The sequence below is a fragment of the Peromyscus eremicus genome, chromosome 8a (assembly GCF_949786415.1).
Source record: "Peromyscus eremicus chromosome 8a, PerEre_H2_v1, whole genome shotgun sequence".
Lineage (NCBI taxonomy): Eukaryota > Metazoa > Chordata > Mammalia > Rodentia > Cricetidae > Peromyscus > Peromyscus eremicus.
Window position 1 is genome coordinate 63,446,576 of NC_081423.1, and position 19,788 is coordinate 63,466,363.

The following is a 19,788-nucleotide window of genomic DNA, read 5'->3' on the forward strand; positions in this document are numbered from 1 at the left end:
CTTAGGCTGCTCTGCTACTCGGTTGTTTTCTGTTTTGTTTGCACAGATCTCAGAAAATAAAATGTGACACCTAGTGGGCGCAACCCTAAAATGAGTTCCTGAAGCTAACCCTCTTCATAGCTTAAGTTGTTGTGGTTGCATGTTGATGGACAGACGAAGGGGAGCCAGGGGATTGAGAGAAAGGATTTTCCTGGCTGGAGGCTAGCCAGCTAGCACTTTTAGAGGTTGGGAAGACTCCCAGGGACTGGGCGGGACGATGTGATGGGAAGGGCGGGGCGATGTGGTGGGCGGGGTAAAACTAGGGGAGTAGGTGGGGCACAGCGGAAGCTTACGGGGCATCCTGGCCACCACCCAGTATGGCGACCCCAGGCCTAGGCTCTTCGGTCCCTGTGTGGCTGAGCGAGGAGGACCTGGGCTGCATTATCTGCCAAGGGCTGCTGGACTGGCCCACCACGCTGCCCTGCGGCCACAGCTTCTGCCTCCGGTGCCTCAAGGGCTTGTGGATCACGCAGCGCGCGGGAGTGAATGGCCGCCCCTGGGCCTGCCCCACCTGCCGGGAAGGCCCGGAGGCGAAGCCCACGCTGCGCAAGAACCCGCTGCTGCAGGACCTAGCGGACAAGTACCGCCAAGCGGCGCACGAGCTCGAGGCTGGCCCCGAGACCGTGCCCGCGCCCGCGCCGCCTCGTCGCCCCGCGCCGCCACCGCCGGTAAGAACCCCGCACCGCTCTGGCAGCCCGAGGGCGCCCCCTTGGACCTCTCCTGCCTTCCCGATCTCTTCTTCTGCTACGTGATTTTTCTCAGTTTAATCTGTTTTCGGGAGAATCTTTGGAAAGTTCAGAGTTGTATAAAGAAGTTGAGAAGTGGGCCGGGCGGCGGTGGCACACGCTTTTAGATCTCTGTAAGTTCGAGGCCAGCCTCATCTGCAGAGCCAGATCCAGGAAAGGCACCAAAACTACACAGAGAAACCCTGTCTCGAAAAACCAAAAAAAAAAAAAAAAAAAAAAAAAAAAAGGGGGGGGGGGTTGGGGATTTAGCTCCATTGTAGAGCGCTTGCCTAGCAAGCACAAGGCCCTGGGTCCGGTCCTCAGCTCCGGAAAAAAAAAAAAAAGTTGAAAAGCCGGGCGTGGTGACTGCACTCCTGTAATCCCAGGATTTGCGAGGCTGAGCTAGGGGCATGCCCCACACCAGCCAGAGCTACATAATAAGGACTGGTCACAAACAATAGTTAAAAATCTCACAAACAGTAGTTAATCTAAATCCCATCCAACCGAGGTGTGGTGCACCCTTGCATATTTCCATTTTTCCGACAGTCTTTCTGTGATGTCTGAAAATTTTTAGTGTGGTAGTATATATGCAAATTTTAACACTGTTTAATTCTATTTATTTATTGAGACAGGATCAAACTAGTATAGACCAAGCTGGCTTTGAACCTGAAGTGAGTAATGATCTCTGCCTTCTGCCTGCCTTGGGTTTCCAAGTCTGGGATTATAGGTGTGGACCAACTCAGAGCTCTGCTTGCCTCTGCTTTGCAAGAGCTGGGATTAAAGGCATGTGCCACCATGACCAGCCAACCATTTGAACGGGTTTTTTTTTTTAAGTGTACACTTTGATGGCATTTGTCATGCCTCCAATACTGTTCGTCTGTCAACGCTGTTTCCAAAGTGATTTCATCACCACAAATAGGACCTCTGTACCCGCTAAGCAATGACACCTGATTCCTGTCCCTCCAGCCTCCACACATCTCATCTACTGTACCAGGCTTTTTTTTTTTTTTTCCGAGACAGGGTTTCTCTGTGTAGTTTTGCGCCTTTCCTGGAACTCGCTTTGTAGACCAGGCTGGCTTCGATCTCACAGAGATCCACCTGCCTCTGCTTCCCGAGTGCTGGGATTAAAGGTGTGCGCCACCATGCTGGCCAGGCTTTTTCTTTTGAGCCACCAATTGGCTCCCAAGTCATGACACCGAGACGTCTTACTAGTTATGAATGCTCAGCCTAGCTTAGCCTCGTTTCTGGCTAGCTCTTTTAACTTAACCTGTTTCTCTTTATCTACCTTTTGCGTCAGGGCTTTTTACTTTTCTTTCCTTCTGTGTATCTTACTTTCACTGTTTCTCTTGTCTAGCTGGCTGGTGGCTGGCTGCCTGACTTCTTGCCCCTATGTGTGTATGTGTGTGTGTGTGTGTGTGTGTGTGTGTGTGTGTGTGTAAAACACACCTTTACACAGTTAAAGTAATATTCCGCAGCATAAACAAATGTCACACATCTTTACCTAGTTAGAGTAATATTCCATAACTATCTATTTTATGTTTCTGAATTTACCTATTCTACATGTTTCATGTAAATGGGGGCCATTCCATGATCCTTTGTGTCTAACTTTCATTCCCATAATACTTTCAGAGCTGACTCTTGTAGCAAGTGTCAGAACACCCTTGCTTTAGGTGGCTGTCATATCATCTGTGTGGATATATCACTTTCTAATCAATTTATCTAGTAATCTAGTAATTATGAACATCTGAATTGTTTCTACATTTGACTATTATAACTACTGCTACAATGTCCATTGTCTTAAAATCGAGTTCCTATTTTCAACTTTACTCTCTGGGGACTGATGTACCAGGCATGTACTCTCCCCCAGCCTCCTCATTTAGTTTTCTATATCATGTTAGGTAAGAATCTAACTTTTTTTTTTGGTTTTTCGAGACAGGGTTTCTCTGTGTAGCTTTGCGCCTGTCCTGGATCTCACTCTGTAGCCCAGGTTGGCCTCGAACTCACAGAGATCCACCTGGCTCTGCCTCCCGAGTGCTGGGATTAAAGCGCCGCCGCCACCCCCCCCCCACTCACCCCCCACCCCCACCCCCCCACTCCCCGGCGTGGTGGCACAAGACAGCCAGGGCTATGTTGAGAGAGCCTGTCTCAAAAACAAAGCAAAGACTCCAACTTCATTCACTGGTATAGGAATATACATTTCTAGTTAGTGTGTGTTGGAAAGACTCCTCACCCCTTTAAGTAGTCTTGGCGTTCTTGTAAAAATTTATTTTACGGCGGATCTGAAGGTTTGATTCTCAGCTCTCTGTTCTTTCCCATTGCTCTAATGTCTTCTTTCATGCCACTATTGCCCCTTTATTGAGTGGTGGTCCTGGGTCCGGTTTTTTGGGGACCAGAAGCCCTGTGTTGCTCTTTTCAAGGTGGCAGTACAGAAACGCACCACAGAAGTCATCCAGGAGCTGACAAAAGTGTTCCAGCAGTTCGTAGACGTTGTCAAGGGCCTTCAAACGCAAAGACCTCGCTTGGGATCCGGACTGGACAATGAACTGGGTGTCCCGGGCACGGTAGGTTCAGGTGGGGAAGGAGGGGCCGGGGTGAAGGACAGCTTCCAGCTCCAGCAGTATGAGACGTGGAATGCAACAGGTCCCACATTTACTATTCTCTTGTCAGCCAAATGTGGGTGATTGGAAATCTGGCATGCTGGACGTGAGTTTTTGTGTTTGTTTGTTTGTTTTATTTTTGTTTTTTTCGAGACAAGGTTTCTTAGTGTGGCTTTGCACCTTTCCTGGAACTCGCTTTGGAGACCAGGCTGGCCTCGAACTCACAGACATCACCACTTGCCCTGCCTCCCGAGTGCTGCGGTTAAAGGAATGTGCCACCATGCCCTGTTTGAAGTTAGATTAAAGGCGTGCGCCACCACCGCCCGGCTGGACATGAGTTAATGGAAGCTTCCAGTAGGCTGGGATCTGTCCTTGCCACTCTACCCAATCAACTCTCTCTAAAACCACCAACAAGCTGCGGTAAATCCCACGGCTTTGAGAATCCTTATCTTCACTGACCTTCACATCTTTTTAAAGATGTATTTATCTTATTTTGTGTGTATGGGTGTTTTGCCTGCATTAATATATGTATACCATATGCATACCTGATCCCTGTAGAGGTCAGAGAGGGTGTTGGATCCCCTGGAATTAAAGTTACAGATGACTGTGAGCCATCATGTGGTTGCTGGGAACTGAACTCTGATCCTCTGAAAGAGCAACAAATGTCCTTAACTGCCAAGTTAACTCTCTAGCCCCATTCAGTGACCTTTAAAAAAATTTCATTATTGTATGGAGGGGAGAGTTTGTGTGTGTGTAGGGGAGGGTGTATGTGTGGGGGAGGGTGTGTGTGTTGGGGGAGGGTATGTGTATAGGGGAGAGTGTGTATATAGGGGAGGGTGTGTGTGTGTGTGTGTGTGTGTGTGTGTGTGTGTGTGTGTGTAGGGGAGGGTATGTGTGTGCAGGGTAGGGTATGTGTGTGTGTAGGGGAGGGTATGTGTGTGTGTGTAGGGGAGGGTATGTGTGTGTGTGTGTGTGTAGGGGAGGGTGTATGTGTGTAGGGGCCGGTATGTGTGTGTAGGGGTGGGTATGTGTGTATAGAGGAGGGTATGTGTATAGGGGAGGGTATGTGTGTAGAGGAGAGTGTATGTGTGTAGGGGAGGGTATGTGTGTAGGGGAGGGTATGTGTATAGGAAAGGGTATGTGTGTAGGGGAGGGTATGTGTGTGTAGGGGTGGGTATGTGTGTATAGAGGAGGGTATGTGTGTAGGGGAGGACAGAGCACAACTTTCAGGAGTCCATTTTCATCTTCCACTGTAGGTCCCAAGATCTAACTCAGGGTGTCAGGCTTTTATCAGCTGAGCATCTTGCTAACACCCCATTTCTCCTTTTGAGATGGAATTTTGTTGTGCCATCCAGGCTGTCCTTCACCATGAACTCATGGTCCTCCTAAACCAGCTGCCTGAGTATCCCCATTGTGCTCAGTCTCCAGGCTGCTTTCATTTGCTTCTGTTTTATGAGACAGGATCTCTAGCCTAGGCTGGCCTTGAACTCCTGATCCTCCTACTTCCACTGCTTTCTTGCATCTTAACTTTTCATCTTGGGTATCTCAGAAACAGCACAGTTAAATGCCCCAAACTACGCTTCCTCTGGGGATTCTCCCTCACAGCCTTGGTCTCATTCTTCCAAATACACGAGCCAGAATGTCATGTCACTTCCTCTGCCCTAACCTGCCTAGCAGCACACTGTAGCTCCGAGGCCAGCCGAAGTATCTTCCAAATCTATTCACCTCTGAGCTCTTGAGAATTCTCTAGTCCAAGCCACGATAATCTTTTGCCTGGACAGCCACCATGCCCTGCAAATGTCCCACTCTATTTTAGTCACCTTTCTTCACACAAATATGACCATGTAACTCATCTGCTTGAAATACTCTGGTGATGTCGGCTTAACCGGAGACAATCAGTTTTTGAAAATAAAAAGGTTATTTTGGGTCGCTGCTTACGGGAGCCCAGTGGCAACATGTGGGAGAGCAGAGCCTCACAACCTCACGGCCAGGGAGCAGAGGAGAGAGAGAGGAAAGGAGTGCCTCGTGCCCCCAGTGGCCTAAAGACCTTGCTATACTCCACCTCCTGAAGGTTCCTCTGCCTCCTGGTTATGGCGCCCTGGGGATTAAGCATTACTAGCTGGGCCTTTGGGGAGCCATGTATGATCCAAACTGTGGCATTGCCTGTTTGGGATTAAGAGCCAGTCCTCCCAGAACCAGCAAAACCACATGGGGTCCCATGCCTGGGTCCTCTCCTGACCACAGAGCACATGGGATCCCATGCCAGTGTGCTCTCCTGACCACATCCCACATGGGGTCCTATGCTTGGGTCCTCTCCTGACCACATCCCACATGGGATCCCATGCCTGGGTCCTCTCCTGACCACATCCCACATGGGGTCCCATGCCTGGGTCCTCTCCTGACCACATCCCACATGGGACCCCATGCCTGGGTCCTCTCCTGACCACATCCCACATGGGGTCCCATGCCTGGGTCCTCTCCTGACCACATCCCACATGGGGTCCCATGCCAGTGTGCTCTCCTGACCACAAAGCACATGGGGTCCCATGCCTGGGTTCTCTCCTGACCACATCCCACATGGGGTCCCATGCCTGTGTCCTCTCCTGACCACATCCCACATGGGGTCCCATACCTGTGTCCTCTCCTGACCACATCCCTCCTGACCTTCTGGCTCGGTGTGCCTAGCCACCCAAGTCCAGTCAGTTCCCGTAGGATGTCTTTTTTTCTTCCCACTATGGGATGGATGCCTTTGAAAACATTTGCTTCCTTTATGCATTACCTAGGGGATGACTACACTCTTTCATACCCTAAGTCATCTGGGAGAGAGGCCTTCACTGATGGCCTTGAATGAGTTGGACTCCCCGCAGAGGTTCTCAGGATTCCAAGGGCTTTTTGTTTCGTCTCCGTGATTACAGGGGCCACCTTCTGACATGTGCAGTCAGAGGCTGAGCAGGGTTCCTCCCTGAACCTGGGCAAGACACAGTGATCTTACTGTGATCTTGGAACTGGGTTTACAAGTGTGCCCGGGCTGGGGGGACTGAGATTACTATCACTGGCCTAGCTCCAGGTTTAGTGAGAGACCCTGTCACAAGGGGATAAGGTGGAGAGTGACAGAGCAGAAACCCTGATATGCTTTTCCATGTGCACGTATTACCCCTCCCTCTACACACACATACACGCTTACACCACATACACATAACAACAAATATATATATGAAAATAAAAGGATCTTATAGACTGGGGATGTGGCTTAGTAGTAGACTTCACACACAAGGCTCTGGATTTAATCCCTAGCACCATAAAAAATACATTAAGAAATAAATAATAAATCTTGTGCCCAAAGAGGCCAGAGTGATGGCTCAGCAGTTAAAAGCCCTTGCTGCTTTTCCAGATGACCTGGGGTTGATCTCCAGCACCCCCATGGTGGCTCACAACCACCAGTATCTCCAATTCTAGGGTATTTGACGTTCTCTTCTGGTTTCCTTAGGCACCAGGCACACGTGTGGTACATACACACAAACAGGCAGGCAAAGCATTCATAAATATAAAATAAAAAGAAATAAATGTGCTGGGCGGTGATGGCGCATGCTTTTAATCCCAGCACTTGGGAGGCAGAGGCAGGTGGACCTCTTAAGTTTGAGGCCAGCCTGGTCTACAGAACAAGTTCCAGGACAGCCAGGGCTATACAGAGAAACCCTGTCTTGAAAAAAAGATTGTGGGAAAAAAAAACAAAAACAAAAACAAAAACTGCTTGAGCATGATGATTTCTGTTTGTTTGAGATAGAATCTCACTCTGTAGCCCAGGTTAACTTTGAACTCTTAGCAGTCCACTTGCTTCAGGACTTTCGTTTTTTAAAGATTTATTCAGGACTCTTAAGTGCTTGAATTAGAAGCATGAGCCCCCACTCCCTGCTAGGGAATATTATTTGTTTGTTTGTTGTTATGTGTATAGTGTTTTATTTGCATGTATGCCTGTGCCCACATGTGTGCCTGATGCCATGTGGGTCCTGGGAGCTAAACCCAGGTTCTGGAAGCACAGCTGTTGCTCTTAATCATCGAGCTGGGCCTGGAGAGATGGCTCAGCAGTTAATACTACTCTTCCAGAGGATCCAGGTTCACTTCGCAGCAACCACGTGGCAGTTCACAACTGTCTGTAACCCCAGTTCCAGGGGATCTGATACCCTCACTCAGACATACGTGCAAAACCCTAATGCACATGAAATAAAAATAAATAAAATTTCAATCATTGAGCCATCTCTCCAGCCCCTAATGTTGTTTTTAAAAGCCTTTTTAGACTTAAGTGAGAAAAACTGGGAGGCAGACCTTGAGTGGATTCGATGAGTTCCATGGTTGGCTTTCATTCACTTGTTCTTTACTCCTTGATCAATAGGCTCCTTCCTCTGAGGAGGAACATTCCTTGAGTTCGCCAAAGCTGGTAACGTCCAGTGCATCCGAGAAGAAAATTCGAGAGATTCTCCTTAACCTAAAAGAAATTCAGGAAAAACTACAAGGGAGTGTCCCACTGACAGACGCTCCTGGAGAACAAGTTCAGGGTAAGCTGACATTATTTAGTGGAGCAGGACTGACCAAGGAGGTTGGTGGGAATGGCTAGAGGCCCCGGGCTTTGTTCCTTGGGGACGGGGCCCGGAGCAGGGCTGCTCTTTGCTGTGGTGGTGTAAGTTGTGTAGGAGTGGGCTGAGGCATGGTCGTGGCTGTGTACATTTTGGGATATGAGCGCAAGGTATTTTCTGTAGCATAGGCCCTGTGTAAAGCACAACTCACTTTTTTTTTTTTTTTTTTTGATTTTTGAGACAGGGTTTCTCTGTGTAGCTTTGCGCCTCTCCTGGAACTCACTTGGTAGCCCAGGCTGGCCTCGAACTCACAGAGATCCGCCTGGCTCTGCCTCCTGAGTGCTGGGATTAAAGGCGTGTGCCACCACCGCCTGGCCAAAACTCACATTTTTAAGACTCCCAGTTTATGGCTTATCTTTGCTTTTTTGCCTGAGGAGATTGGAAATAGGCTGATTTGGACTTTTGGTTTTCATTTTTACTTACATATGTGGTGGTGGTGGTGGGCATGTACCTGCCACAGCTCACACGTGGAGGGAAATCAGAAGACAGCTTGCCAAAATTGCTCTCTCCTTACACCACGAATGATCTAGAAATCAGCTCAGGCTGCTGGGCTTGGCAACAGGTGCCTTTGCCCACTGAATCATCTCTGGTCTCTGCTTTCATTGTTACAGATTTATTTCCTGTGTGTGGGTGTTTGCCTGCATGCATATCTGTGTACTCTGTGTGTGTGTGTGTGTGTGTGTGTGTGTGTGTGTGTGTGTGTGTGTGTGTTGCCCTCAAAGGTCAGAAGAGGGTGAGAGCATCAGGTCCCCTGGGACTGGAGTTAGGGATGGTTGTGAGCATGTGGGTGCTCGGGACCAAACCAAGGTCTTCAACAAGAGCAACAAGTGCTCTTGACTCCTGAGCCATCTCTCCAGCCTCTCACCAGCCCTGTTCTCATTTTTGAGATGAGGTCTCTTTATGTTGCCCAGGCTGAGCTCAAACTTAAGTTATCTTCGTAAAGAGACCACTTTATGAACCAAGTGGACCACGCCGTATCTTCAACCGCACCTGGCTGCTTTTTATTTTGTGTCCTTTATTTCGGTGTTTTTTTTCTTTTTTTCCAGTTTTCGAGGGGTTTCTTTGTGTAGCCTTGGCTGTCCTGGAACTCGATTTGTAGACCAAGTTGGTCTCAAATTCACTGAGATCCACCTGGCTCTGCCTCTCAAGTGCTGGGATTAAAGGCGCACACCACCGCCATCCGGCATTGTGTCTTTTTTTTAAAGGCATTTAGTGTGTGTGTGTGTACACTTGCCACAATCTGTGTATGTAGATAAGCAGATAATTAGAGGAAAATAATTCTCTCCTTCCACTACATGGGAATTGAACTGAGATCATCAGACTTGGTGGCAAGTGCTTTTACCCATTGATCCATCTCATGAGCCCTCTTTTTATTTTTATCTTTTTGTTTTTTGAGACAGGGTTTCTCTGTGTAGCTTTGGAGCCTTTCCTGGAACTCACTCTGTAGCCCAGGCTGGCCTCGAACTCACAGAGATCCCTCTGCCTCTGCTCCCGAGTGCTGGGATTAAAGGAGTGTGCCACCACGGCCCGGCTCTTTATATTTTTATAATTAGTAAAATGTTTCTTACTAACAAGACATGAAACTAAGTGTAGCAGTACATACCTCTAATCCCAGCACTTGGGTGGTGGAGATGGGAGCATCAGGAGTTGAAGGCCAACCTGAGCTACATGAGAGAGACCCTGTCTCAAACGAGTATGGGGGTGGGCTGGAGGGAATAGTAGTAAGAAGGAAAAAAAGGCACGCAACTATATAATTACTTCTTTTTGTTTGTTTGTTTGTTTTTTGAGACAGAGTCTCTCTTTGTATTCCTACCTGTCCTAGAGTTTGCTACTTCTTGGTATATCCTATCAAAAATATAGTTCTGGCTGGGCTTCGGGACACACACCTTTAATTCCAGCACTCAAGAGGCAGAGGCAGGTGGATCTCTATGAGTTCCAGCAATTTATAGTGAAATCCTGACTCAGGGGAAACACATCTCTTTATTGTATTCTATTGTACTGGGGGAATGTCTTAATTTTACACAGTACCAGTGTGAAGGAACCTCTGTTCTTCCTCTTGTTCTCCTGGACTCATATTTTTGTATATTTTTAATTGTGTGTATGTATGTGTGTCTGTGGGAAGGTATGTGCATGTGAGTGCAGGTGCTTATGGAGGCCAGAAGAGGGTGTTGGATTCTTTGAAGCTGAAGCTAGAATTAGAGACCTTGTGAGCCAACCTTGTGACATGGGTGCTGGGAAATGAATTTAGATGCAAGAGCAGTATGTGCTCTTAACTGCTGAGACATCTTTCCAGACCATAGGTGTGGAACATTTTGAAAATCTTACTTAGAATTATTTTAAAGCCAGATGTGGTGGCTTACACCTTTAATCCCAGTACTTTGGAGGCAGAGGTAGTCAGATCTTTGGAAGTTTGAGTCCAGCCTGGTCTATATAGCAAGTTCAAGGGTAGCCAGAGCTACACAATGTTTGTTTGTCTCAAAACAAAACAAAAAAACTACCAAATTATTTTAATTTGTATACATGGGTACAATATTCTTTAGATTCATTCATTTTGTACATGTATCAGAATTCCAGGTTTTGTTTTTTTGTTTTCTTTTTGGTTTTTCAAGACTATCCTTTCTCCTGCCTGGCTATTGGCCATTCAGCTCTTCATTAGCCCAATCAGGTGTTTTAGACAGGCACAGTAACACAGCTTCACAGAGTTAAACAAATGAAACATAAAAGAATGCAACTTATCTTTGCATCATTAAACAAATATTCCACAGCATAAATAAATGTAACACATCTTAAAATAATACTCTACAACAGTAGGGCTTCCCTTACTTTCTCTGTTCCTGCCTTCTCATGGTCATTATAGTCTAGCATATATAATTGCTTAAGTGAATAATTAAACTTGGAACATGGGGAGGGAGTTGGAGGTGTCAGCAGTTGACCTGAACCTTACATCGGCTCAGGTTACCTGGCTTTATAATAATGGTGTAGAATGTTGACCTATGCGGGCTGTGAGTATTCTGGATAAGAGGGTGCATAAAACACTTTTCTGTCTATGGGGTTTACGTGGATCTTAATGCTTAGAAAATAGAGATGAACAAGATCTCTGATAGCAAGGAGTTTGGGTTTTTTTGTGGGGTAAACAGTTAAGAAAAAAGTTCCATGGTGATAACTTGGAGCTGGATATACCTGGTCTGAATGTGGTGTCTGGCACAACCCAGACACCCAGAAATGTGCTATGAGAAAGAATGCAGGCCTGTGCCCATATCATGACAATTGGATACCTTTGGTTTACCTTTTGCTAATGGGGCTTCCTCCTCCCAATTATTCTTTTCATTCCTAGAAATGCCATCTTCTTCCTTATGCCTGCCGCCTGACCAAAGGAGTCCTGTACCCAGGCAAGCTTCTCAGTTTGCCTTATGTAAGTATGAGGTCCACTTAAACATACCTACTAGGGCTGGGATATAACTCAGTAGACCAGCCAGGCAATGGTGGTGTATGCTTTTAATGCCAGCACTCTGGAGACAGAGGCAGATGGATCACTGTGAGTTTGAGGCCAGACTGATCTACGGAGTGAGTTTTAAGACAGCCAGGGCTACACACACACACACACACACACACACTCACACACACACACACACACCACAAAACAAAACAAAACAAAACAAAACACCCTCTCTCTTGAAATACAAAACAAAACAACCAAATAACTCAGTAGATAGAGTACTTTCCTAGCATGCACAAAGACCCTGGATTCAGTCCCCAGCACTGCATAAACCAGGTGTGATGGTATATACTTGTAATCCTAGAACTTGGGAGGTAGAGGCAAGAGGATCAGTGTTTCAAGGTTATCCTTAGCTATATAGGGTGAGGCCAGCCCAGGCTACATAAAACTCAATCTGAAAAAACAAAAACAAAACAAATAAAACTACTTATATGTAGAATGGAGGGACTTAAAGAATGTGCTGTGCCCACCTCCTTGCTATGGGACCTAATCTTTGACGTCATACCCTTGGATTTTTTTTTTTTTCTTCTAGACTAGGTCCCCTTAATATGGAGAGCTTAATATAAGGACAAAGAGGATTCTCCAATTCAGATTCTCAAATTCCAGTCTAAACTAGGTCCTTGAGCAGTTAGATCCCAAGCACATCCATGCTGGTATCATCAGTTACAGCTGCCTGTTTATTTCTCCACTTACATATATCCTGTGTTTGTTGTCCCAGGCTAGATGGTCCTTAAGAGCACATGCACCCTGGAGCCCTGCTTTGGACTTCAGCAGCTCCGTTAGCTAGCTGTGCAGGCCTGGACAAGTCACCTCTTAGGGCCTCTGTTCTCTTACCTTTGCAGTGGTAATAATAACCTGGTAGAATTGCCTTCTGGCTACATAAGAGATCAGGAGGGAGGGAGAGACAGAAGTGCCTGGAGTAGAGCAGACATGACATTCACATATTATCACTTAACAATAGGGGCTGGGAGTGTGGTTCAGTAGTAGAGTATTTGTCTAGTATGTGCAAGCCCCTGGGTCTGAGTCCCAGACTAGACAGACAAGAAGGGAGGGAGGGAGGGAGGGAGGGAGGGAGGGAGGGAGGGAGGGAAATATTATATGTAAATGAATAAAACATAGACCTGGGCACAAATAGCCATTGCACTCACAAAGCACAGGTATTGAAAAAAGTGGGAATGACTTTGTACTGCATGGGATTAAGAGATAGCTTCCCGATGGGAGGTAAGAGAAAATAAAAACAGGACCAGGGCATTGATAATACAACATGGAGGTTATGTAGAGTTTCCTACAAGTGTATGTATCAATTTAACGTAAACATCACCCCTAAAGGTAAAATCCTACTTTTTCTGTTGAGTGAATGACTTCCAGCATGGATGGTCAAAAACTGACTATCCGTGACTGAAGGGACCGCTCAGTGGTTAGGAGCACTGGCTGCTCTTCCAGAGGACCTAGGTTTGATTCCTAGCACCCTCTTGGTGTCTCATAATAGTCTGGAACTCTAGTCCCAGAGGATCTAACACACTCTGCTTGGTTTTGTGGTCACTGCCTACATGTGGTGCACAGATACATGCAGGCAAAACACCCATACACATAAATGTGAAAAATATCTGACTGTGTTCTTGTGTTTATTTCTCCCAGATGCCATCAGTCCAACCTTTGACTTGGGGAGCCTTTCCTGTAGCCTGGAGGTTTCCAACAGTTGCCGGACAGTGACCGTGTCTCGTTGTCTGCAGCCCTATCATTGGAGTCCTGAGAGATTTTTAATTAGCCAGGTCTTATGTTCTGAGGCCCTTTCTTCTGGCCAGAAGTACTGGGAAGTGGACACTAGGAACTGCAACCACTGGGCTGTTGGGGTGGCTTCGTGGGGCATGAAGCGGGACCAGATGCTGGGAAGGACTATGGACTCTTGGTGTATAGAGTGGAAAGGGCCCGGCCAGTTCTCTGCTTGGGCCATGGTGAAGAAAACAGACCTTCACTTAGACCGCCCTGAGGTTGTGGGCGTGTGGCTAGACCTTGAGCTGGGGAAGCTCGCCTTCTACTCAGTCTCTGATGAGGAGAGGCTTCTGTATGAGTGTGAGGTCTCTGCCTCCTGCCCTCTTCATCCTGCCTTCTGGCTGTATGGCTTAAGTCCTGGAAACTACCTGGAAATAAAGCAGGTACACCCCCGGGGTTAGAGCAGTGGATTCCTAGCCTCTCTGTTTAGGGGCAACTAGAGAAGTCCACTTAAGGAGACTGGATATGGTAGTACATGTCTGTAACCCTAGCACCTGGGAAGTGGAGGCAGGAGGATCACTGCAAGTTTGAGGCTGGCCTGGTCAACAAAAGCAGTTCAAGGCCAGCTTGGACTACATGGTATGACTCCTCTCACTTTTGAAGTTATTCTTTTTTGTGTGTGGGATAAGATTAACTAAACGGGTTTGAGCTCTTTGAACCTTGGGCATTTCAGAGAAAAAGCTGGCCTGCGGTGTCTCCTGAAGGTGACCTTTAAGGCCTCAGAATAGCCTGCCTAATAAGAGGGACTTTGGACCCTTCTCTATCACTTAGGTCTCATCTGAGATTGTTGGTTCAATCAGTGTGTGGCCAGCTTACATGACTGACCCCTAATTAAAAGCCCAATCCCACAGTATAGCTGGGTAAACACCCCTAGCTAGCATACACTGTGTATGTCCCACGTACCACTGTTGGGAGGGTAGAGCACTGCCCAGTGACTAGTGAGAGGGAGCCTTCCTGGAAATAACCTTGTGTGCCTTTGCTATTGTTCCTTTTATTCTGTGGCCTTCAATGTAATAAACTGAAATCATGAGAATCACAATGAGTATCACAGCTGTGCTGAGTTCAGTTTGTCCTTGTAGTGATCTTGGAAGCAGATGGTGACCGTAAGGACCCACAAAAAAGGGATGTATGTTACTTAGCAATTGCTGTGTAATAACAGTTCCATGAATGTAGTGCTTTAAAGTAATATACGGGCTGGGGTGTAACTTAGTGGTAGAGCCTTTACTGTGCACACACAAAGCTCTAGGTTCTGTCCTTAGCCTTTCCTGGTACCAAAACAAGCCAATCTGAACTTAATGATGGCTGTCACCCAGTACGATCACCTTCAGTTTTATTTTATTTGGTTTTTTATTTGCTTGTTTGTTTTTTGAGACAGAGTCTCTATATGTATCCCTGAGTGTTCTGGAACTCACTCTGTAGACTAGCCTGGCCTCAAACAGAGATCCGCCTGTCTCTGCCTCCCGAGTGCTGGGACTAATGGTATGTGCCACCACTGCCTGGCTTCTTCAATGTTTATTATCAGGTTCTGTTGAAATCTCCATAGTAAGCCAACCATAGATGAAAAATTCTTAGAAAACAGCTAGGCATAGTGGTGTACATCTCTAATCCCAACAGGCAGGTGGGTCTTTGTGAATTTGAGGCCATCCTGGTCTGCAGATGGAGTTCTAGAACAGCCAGGACTGTTACACAGAGAAACCCTGTCTCAAAAAACAGTAACAACAAAAAAATTTAGAATAAATCATAACTGTATTGACTGTCTATGGACTTCTTGTTAATATTTCCTACATGGTATCACCTGAAGAAATTACATAATCTTAGCTGGGCGGTGGTGGAGCACGCCTTTAATTCCAGCACTCGGGAGGCAGAGGCAGGCAGATCTCTGTGAGTTCGAGGCCAGCTTGGTCTCCAAAAAGCGAGTTCCAGGAAAGGCACAAAGCTACGCAGAGAAACCCTGTCTCGAAAAACTAAAATAAATAAATAAATAAATAAATAAATAAATAAATAAATAAATAAATAAATTACATAATCTTAAGAGTTATAAGTGAATGCAAGAAGATTTGATTAGGTTACATGTAAGCATCATGAGTCTTCTATGAAGAACTTGAGAATCTTCCAATTTTGGTATGTGAGAGAAATCCTGGAACCAACTCTATCTATATGGAATGACAGCTAAATATTTGTATATGTGTATATATTTCTTCTTTTTCATTACTATCTAGGGCTATATTTAATTTTGATGATTTCTTCTGAGGAATAAGCAAAAAGTATCAATATACTATCCATGGAATTTTTTTGTTTTTTCACACATGTCCTCTGACCTACATAGTTTTGAGAATCACTTATTAGCAAAAAATTTTAATGTGCCTTCGGTGATTAAAAATTACACCTGTTGGGGGAGTGGGTTGCGAAGGGGAGGATGGAGGGACAGGAGAAGGAAAGAGGGGGTTCTTTGGCAAAATGAATAAAAAAATTAAACGGAAAAAAAAATTACACCTGTTTGCCTTTTAGAATTTATAGTGTTGTGGGTAAGCAAATCACTTTGCCCTTGGGAAGCTAGTGAAGTCAGCAAATGAATGTGAAGTTCAAAATGAGCTGTTAGCTGTGACATGTGAGCCCACACTCCATGTCAAGCAATGCAATAAATGCTCCGCCAGCATCATTTCCTTCTCAAAGAGAGCCCATGAGATAGCTTTGTTTATAGATGAGGGTTATGCATCCCAGAGACATTATGCTACTTGCTAGTGCTGAACAGCTGGCAGCGTATTGGAGAAGAAATGCAGAATTCATAGTCTGTGCCTTTAACTACCTCATAAGGGAATTTAGGCCATTGGTGGGGTGGGGTCAGATAGTTTCTCAGTATCAATTATCTCTTAATCAAGAGCACTTGTTTGCCACTGTATTTGAAGGAGCTTGAGAAAACTCCGAAGAAAACTGGATGTGTCCCAATCAACAGATGAGGTCTGAAAAGTTTCACCCACTGGGTAGTGATGGCCCACGCCTTTAATCCCAGCACTTTGGAGGCAGAGGCAGATGGATTTCTGTGAGTTCAAGACCAGCCTGGTCTACAGAGTTAAGTTCCAGGATAGTCAGGGTACACAGAGAAACCCTGTCTAGAAAAAAAAAAAAAAAACAAAAACAAGTCTCTCCCAACATCGTTATGAACAAGTCCCTTTTAATGAGTAATTGTGCTGAGTGATACACCTTCAAGCCAAACCAAGCAGAGACTTTGTCCTCTGGGGCTGACCCTTGGTACATAAAACCACAGTTCTCATCTTAAAGGGAATAAGAGATAGTTTATTCTGGAGCCATTTTGAATGACCATAGCTCAGGAACACAGATTTAGGTTCCCCCAAATACCCCACGTTCCAATGTGGAAGCAGTTTCACGATGTTTTTATAGTTTTACAGAAAGAGAAAGTCATAAATCAAGGCAAGTTTACATACATTGATAGATACATAGGAGACACAGGTATCTAGAGAGGGGGGAAGCTTTTCTATGGGTCAAGATGCATTCTTACCTTTTGGATTGGTAGAAGCTAGTTGCCTGTAAGCCAATAGATTGTAAGAGGCTTTTATCTATTGTCACAAGATCTTGGTTCCAATGGGGTGGGGCGAGGGGACAAGGAATGGCTGTTCCGGAGGGCCAGAACTTAGCCAAAGATAAGTAACCTCTAGACCTGCAGCATTCCAGTCTCTCCACAGTACTGAAATTCTAATCAGCTATGGCTCTGCAGACACAGCTTCCTTTCGGGACCTTCCTTCTCAGGGCCACATAGAGGGCATGTTTGAACACTGAGTCAAGATCAACTTTGCTGAATGCTTGGAGAATATTTACGAGACACTAAGTCGTGGACTTTTGCTCCATCAGAACAGGCATGGTAGGAAAAACAATAAGCCTTCATAAAGAACAGAAATGAAGAAGGGGAGCCCCCCAGGCTCCTGGTGGTGCAGGAACAATCCCGGCTACTTGAGAGGCTGAGGCAGGAGGTTTGTACCTGTTTAGGTTACAGAGTGAGTTCAGGGCTGACCTGGGCAACATGGTGGAACTCCGCTTCTGAAATAGGAAAGGTGACAAAGGAGGTTAGGTCCATAACTCAGTGGTAGAGCACTTAGCATGTGCAAAGCCCTCTGTCAATCCCCAACACTGAGAGGGGAGCGGAAAAGTGAAGTCAAGGTAGATAGATGATAGATACTTCTGTGGGTTTAGCTTGAGAGTCCAAGATAGATGGCTCTGAAGGGTGGGACTGAAGCCAACCGAGTTTTATTTGGCCTCTTGCCCAAGCCAGTGATGAACCTAAGAATCATAGATGAAGCCCTTGTCTGGCCCAATGTCAGTCATCTTTCTGGCACACTATCTCTTTTACCCAGCAGGCCTGTCTACTAGCCTGGGATGTTGCACCCTCCTCGGTCTCAGGAGGTAGTGTTGCAAGTTCTCCCTTTGATGGCCACAAAAGATAGATCCTCTTATCTCTAGGCAGACGCACTTTGCTCTGACTTCTCAATGGTCTCTGCAGGGCAGTGGCATAAAGGCTGACTTGTGAAAGGAAAGCTCTGCGTTAGCACACTGGAGGAAAATTCCATCAGTGCCTTCGAGCTGCCAATGTGTCCTCTTGGCTTCACCCAATCTATTTAATCCACTCTCAATAAATCTGTGATATCCCCATGGTAGGGTTCACCGCCAAAGACGCCTTCTGCCTTGTATTTTGTGCTTGTGTATTTTATCGTGGGGCTTGATCCTCAGACTCTGAGAGGTAGACAGAAGTTACTTCCCTCAACTGGGTGTGGTGGCACATGGCCCTGGAAGGTGAGGGAAGAGGCAGGCAGAACTACATATTTGAGTTCCAGGACTGCCAGGACTACATAGACCCTGTCTCAAAAACAAAACAAAAAGTTACTTCACTCAGAGTTTATTTTATATTCGGTATTTAAATATTGTTTACCATGTACCCCACAGTATTCTTAGGGATTTCTCATTATAAGATAATTAATTTTCATAGCAATCTCATGTAATATGTCCTATCGTTATTCCTGTTTGGCACGGGAGACAACAAAGAGGCTAAATAATTTGAGTAATAATGCTCAGCAAGTAATTGGCAGAGTTGATGTTCAGAACCATGCAGGAGGACTCCAAATTCTCTGCACTTAACGATGATCCATGCTATCTTTAGGAGAATGTCTGAGTGACCTCTGGTGGACATTTGTTAACATCATGAGAAGGACATAGGGCTCAGGGCAAACCAAGGGGGCTAGATTGGCTCAAGGACAGGGAAAGACAGAGAGAGAGAGAGGGAATGGACAAAGAAACACGTCAGGATTCCCTCTTCTGCCTTTGAATGAAGTGCTGGCCTTGGTTTGTACTCATCCATAAATGTTGCCAGCTGAGATTGCTTGGTGTTGGCTCCTTCCTATGGGTCTAGATCAGCCCAGGCTGATCTTTTTTTTTTTTTTTTTAGGCTGATCTTAAACTCACAATTCTCCAGCCTCAGCCTCTTGAGTACTGAGATTATACCACATTTCAGCTTGGATTATTTATTTTATGTGTGGGTTGTTTTGCCTGCATGTATGTCTGTGTACTGTGTGCATGCTGAGTGCCTTCAGAGGTCAGAAGAGGGCACCACATCCCCTGAAACTGGAGGTACAGGCAGTTGTGAGCCAACATATGGGTTCTGAGAACCACACCTTGGTCTCTGGAGCAACCAGTACTTTTACCTGCTGAGCCAGCCCTTCTGCTTGGATTTTTTTTCTTAAGATTTATTTATTCTTATTTATATAGTGTTCTGCCTGCACACCAAAAGAGGGTACCAGATCTCATTACAGATGGTTGTGAGCTGCCACCATGTGGTTGTTGGGAATTGAACTCTGGACTTCTTGTCTTTTTTTTTTTTTTTTTTTTCTTTCTTTTGAGACAAGGTTTCTCAATGTAGCCCTGGCTGTCACAGAACTCACTGTAGACTAGGAGGACCTCAAACTCATAGAAATCTGTTTGCCCCTGCCTTCTGAGTACTGGGACTAAAGGTATGTACCACTACTCCCAGCTAGATTTAAAACACTCTGTAATAGTGTCAATCGTTTCTGTTTTGGTTAAGATCCAGTGTATCATGGTACCCAAGTAATAACATGGTGAGTAGAACTGTACTTCAAAACTTTGAATTTTTGACGTTTTTCTGGGCTAGTAAGATGCAAGGCTGCAGCAGCAAGTCTCTCACACAAGTGTGTTACTAAAATATGGCACTTGGTAGGTTAGATGTGTTAGATGTATTTTAGTTTACAGTGAGTTTATCTGGATGCAATTCCATCAGCAAATATTGGAGCATCTGTATATTACTTCATGAGATTGCTCCAAACAATTCTACAAGGAAGGGTCTGAAGTCTTCGTTTGGTAGGAAGCAAAAAGGCATGGAGAGGTGACATGAGTCTCTAGAGTCCTGTGAGCTTATTACAGCCACCCTCCTAGGGACATCTCCCTGTGAGTAAGAGGTGTGTCCTTCCCATCTCACCTCTTTGTCATGTCACAGAGTGGGCTTTTTT

At 45.8% G+C, this 19,788-nt stretch overlaps 1 protein-coding gene across 1 annotated transcript; it reads left to right on the forward strand.

Annotated features, from left to right (window-relative positions):
* Positions 1-315: 315 nt before the first annotated feature.
* Positions 316-14,300, forward strand: Rnf135 (ring finger protein 135). Its single transcript, XM_059271316.1, has 5 exons — positions 316-707; positions 3,182-3,325; positions 7,752-7,914; positions 11,327-11,404; positions 13,127-14,300. Exons 1-5 carry the CDS (start codon positions 357-359, stop codon positions 13,660-13,662), a joined length of 1,272 nt encoding a protein of 423 aa, XP_059127299.1. The 5' UTR covers positions 316-356; the 3' UTR covers positions 13,663-14,300.
* Positions 14,301-19,788: the final 5,488 nt, after the last annotated feature.

Coding starts and splice junctions, on each gene's coding strand:
- Rnf135 (XM_059271316.1), top strand. CDS start 357: ATGGCGACCCCAGGCCTAGGCTCTTCGGTCCCTGTGTGGCTGAGCGAG. Junction 7,915..11,326: donor TCCTGGAGAACAAGTTCAGG/GTAAGCTGACAT, acceptor TTTCATTCCTAG/AAATGCCATCTTCTTCCTTA. Junction 11,405..13,126: donor AGCTTCTCAGTTTGCCTTAT/GTAAGTATGAGG, acceptor TATTTCTCCCAG/ATGCCATCAGTCCAACCTTT.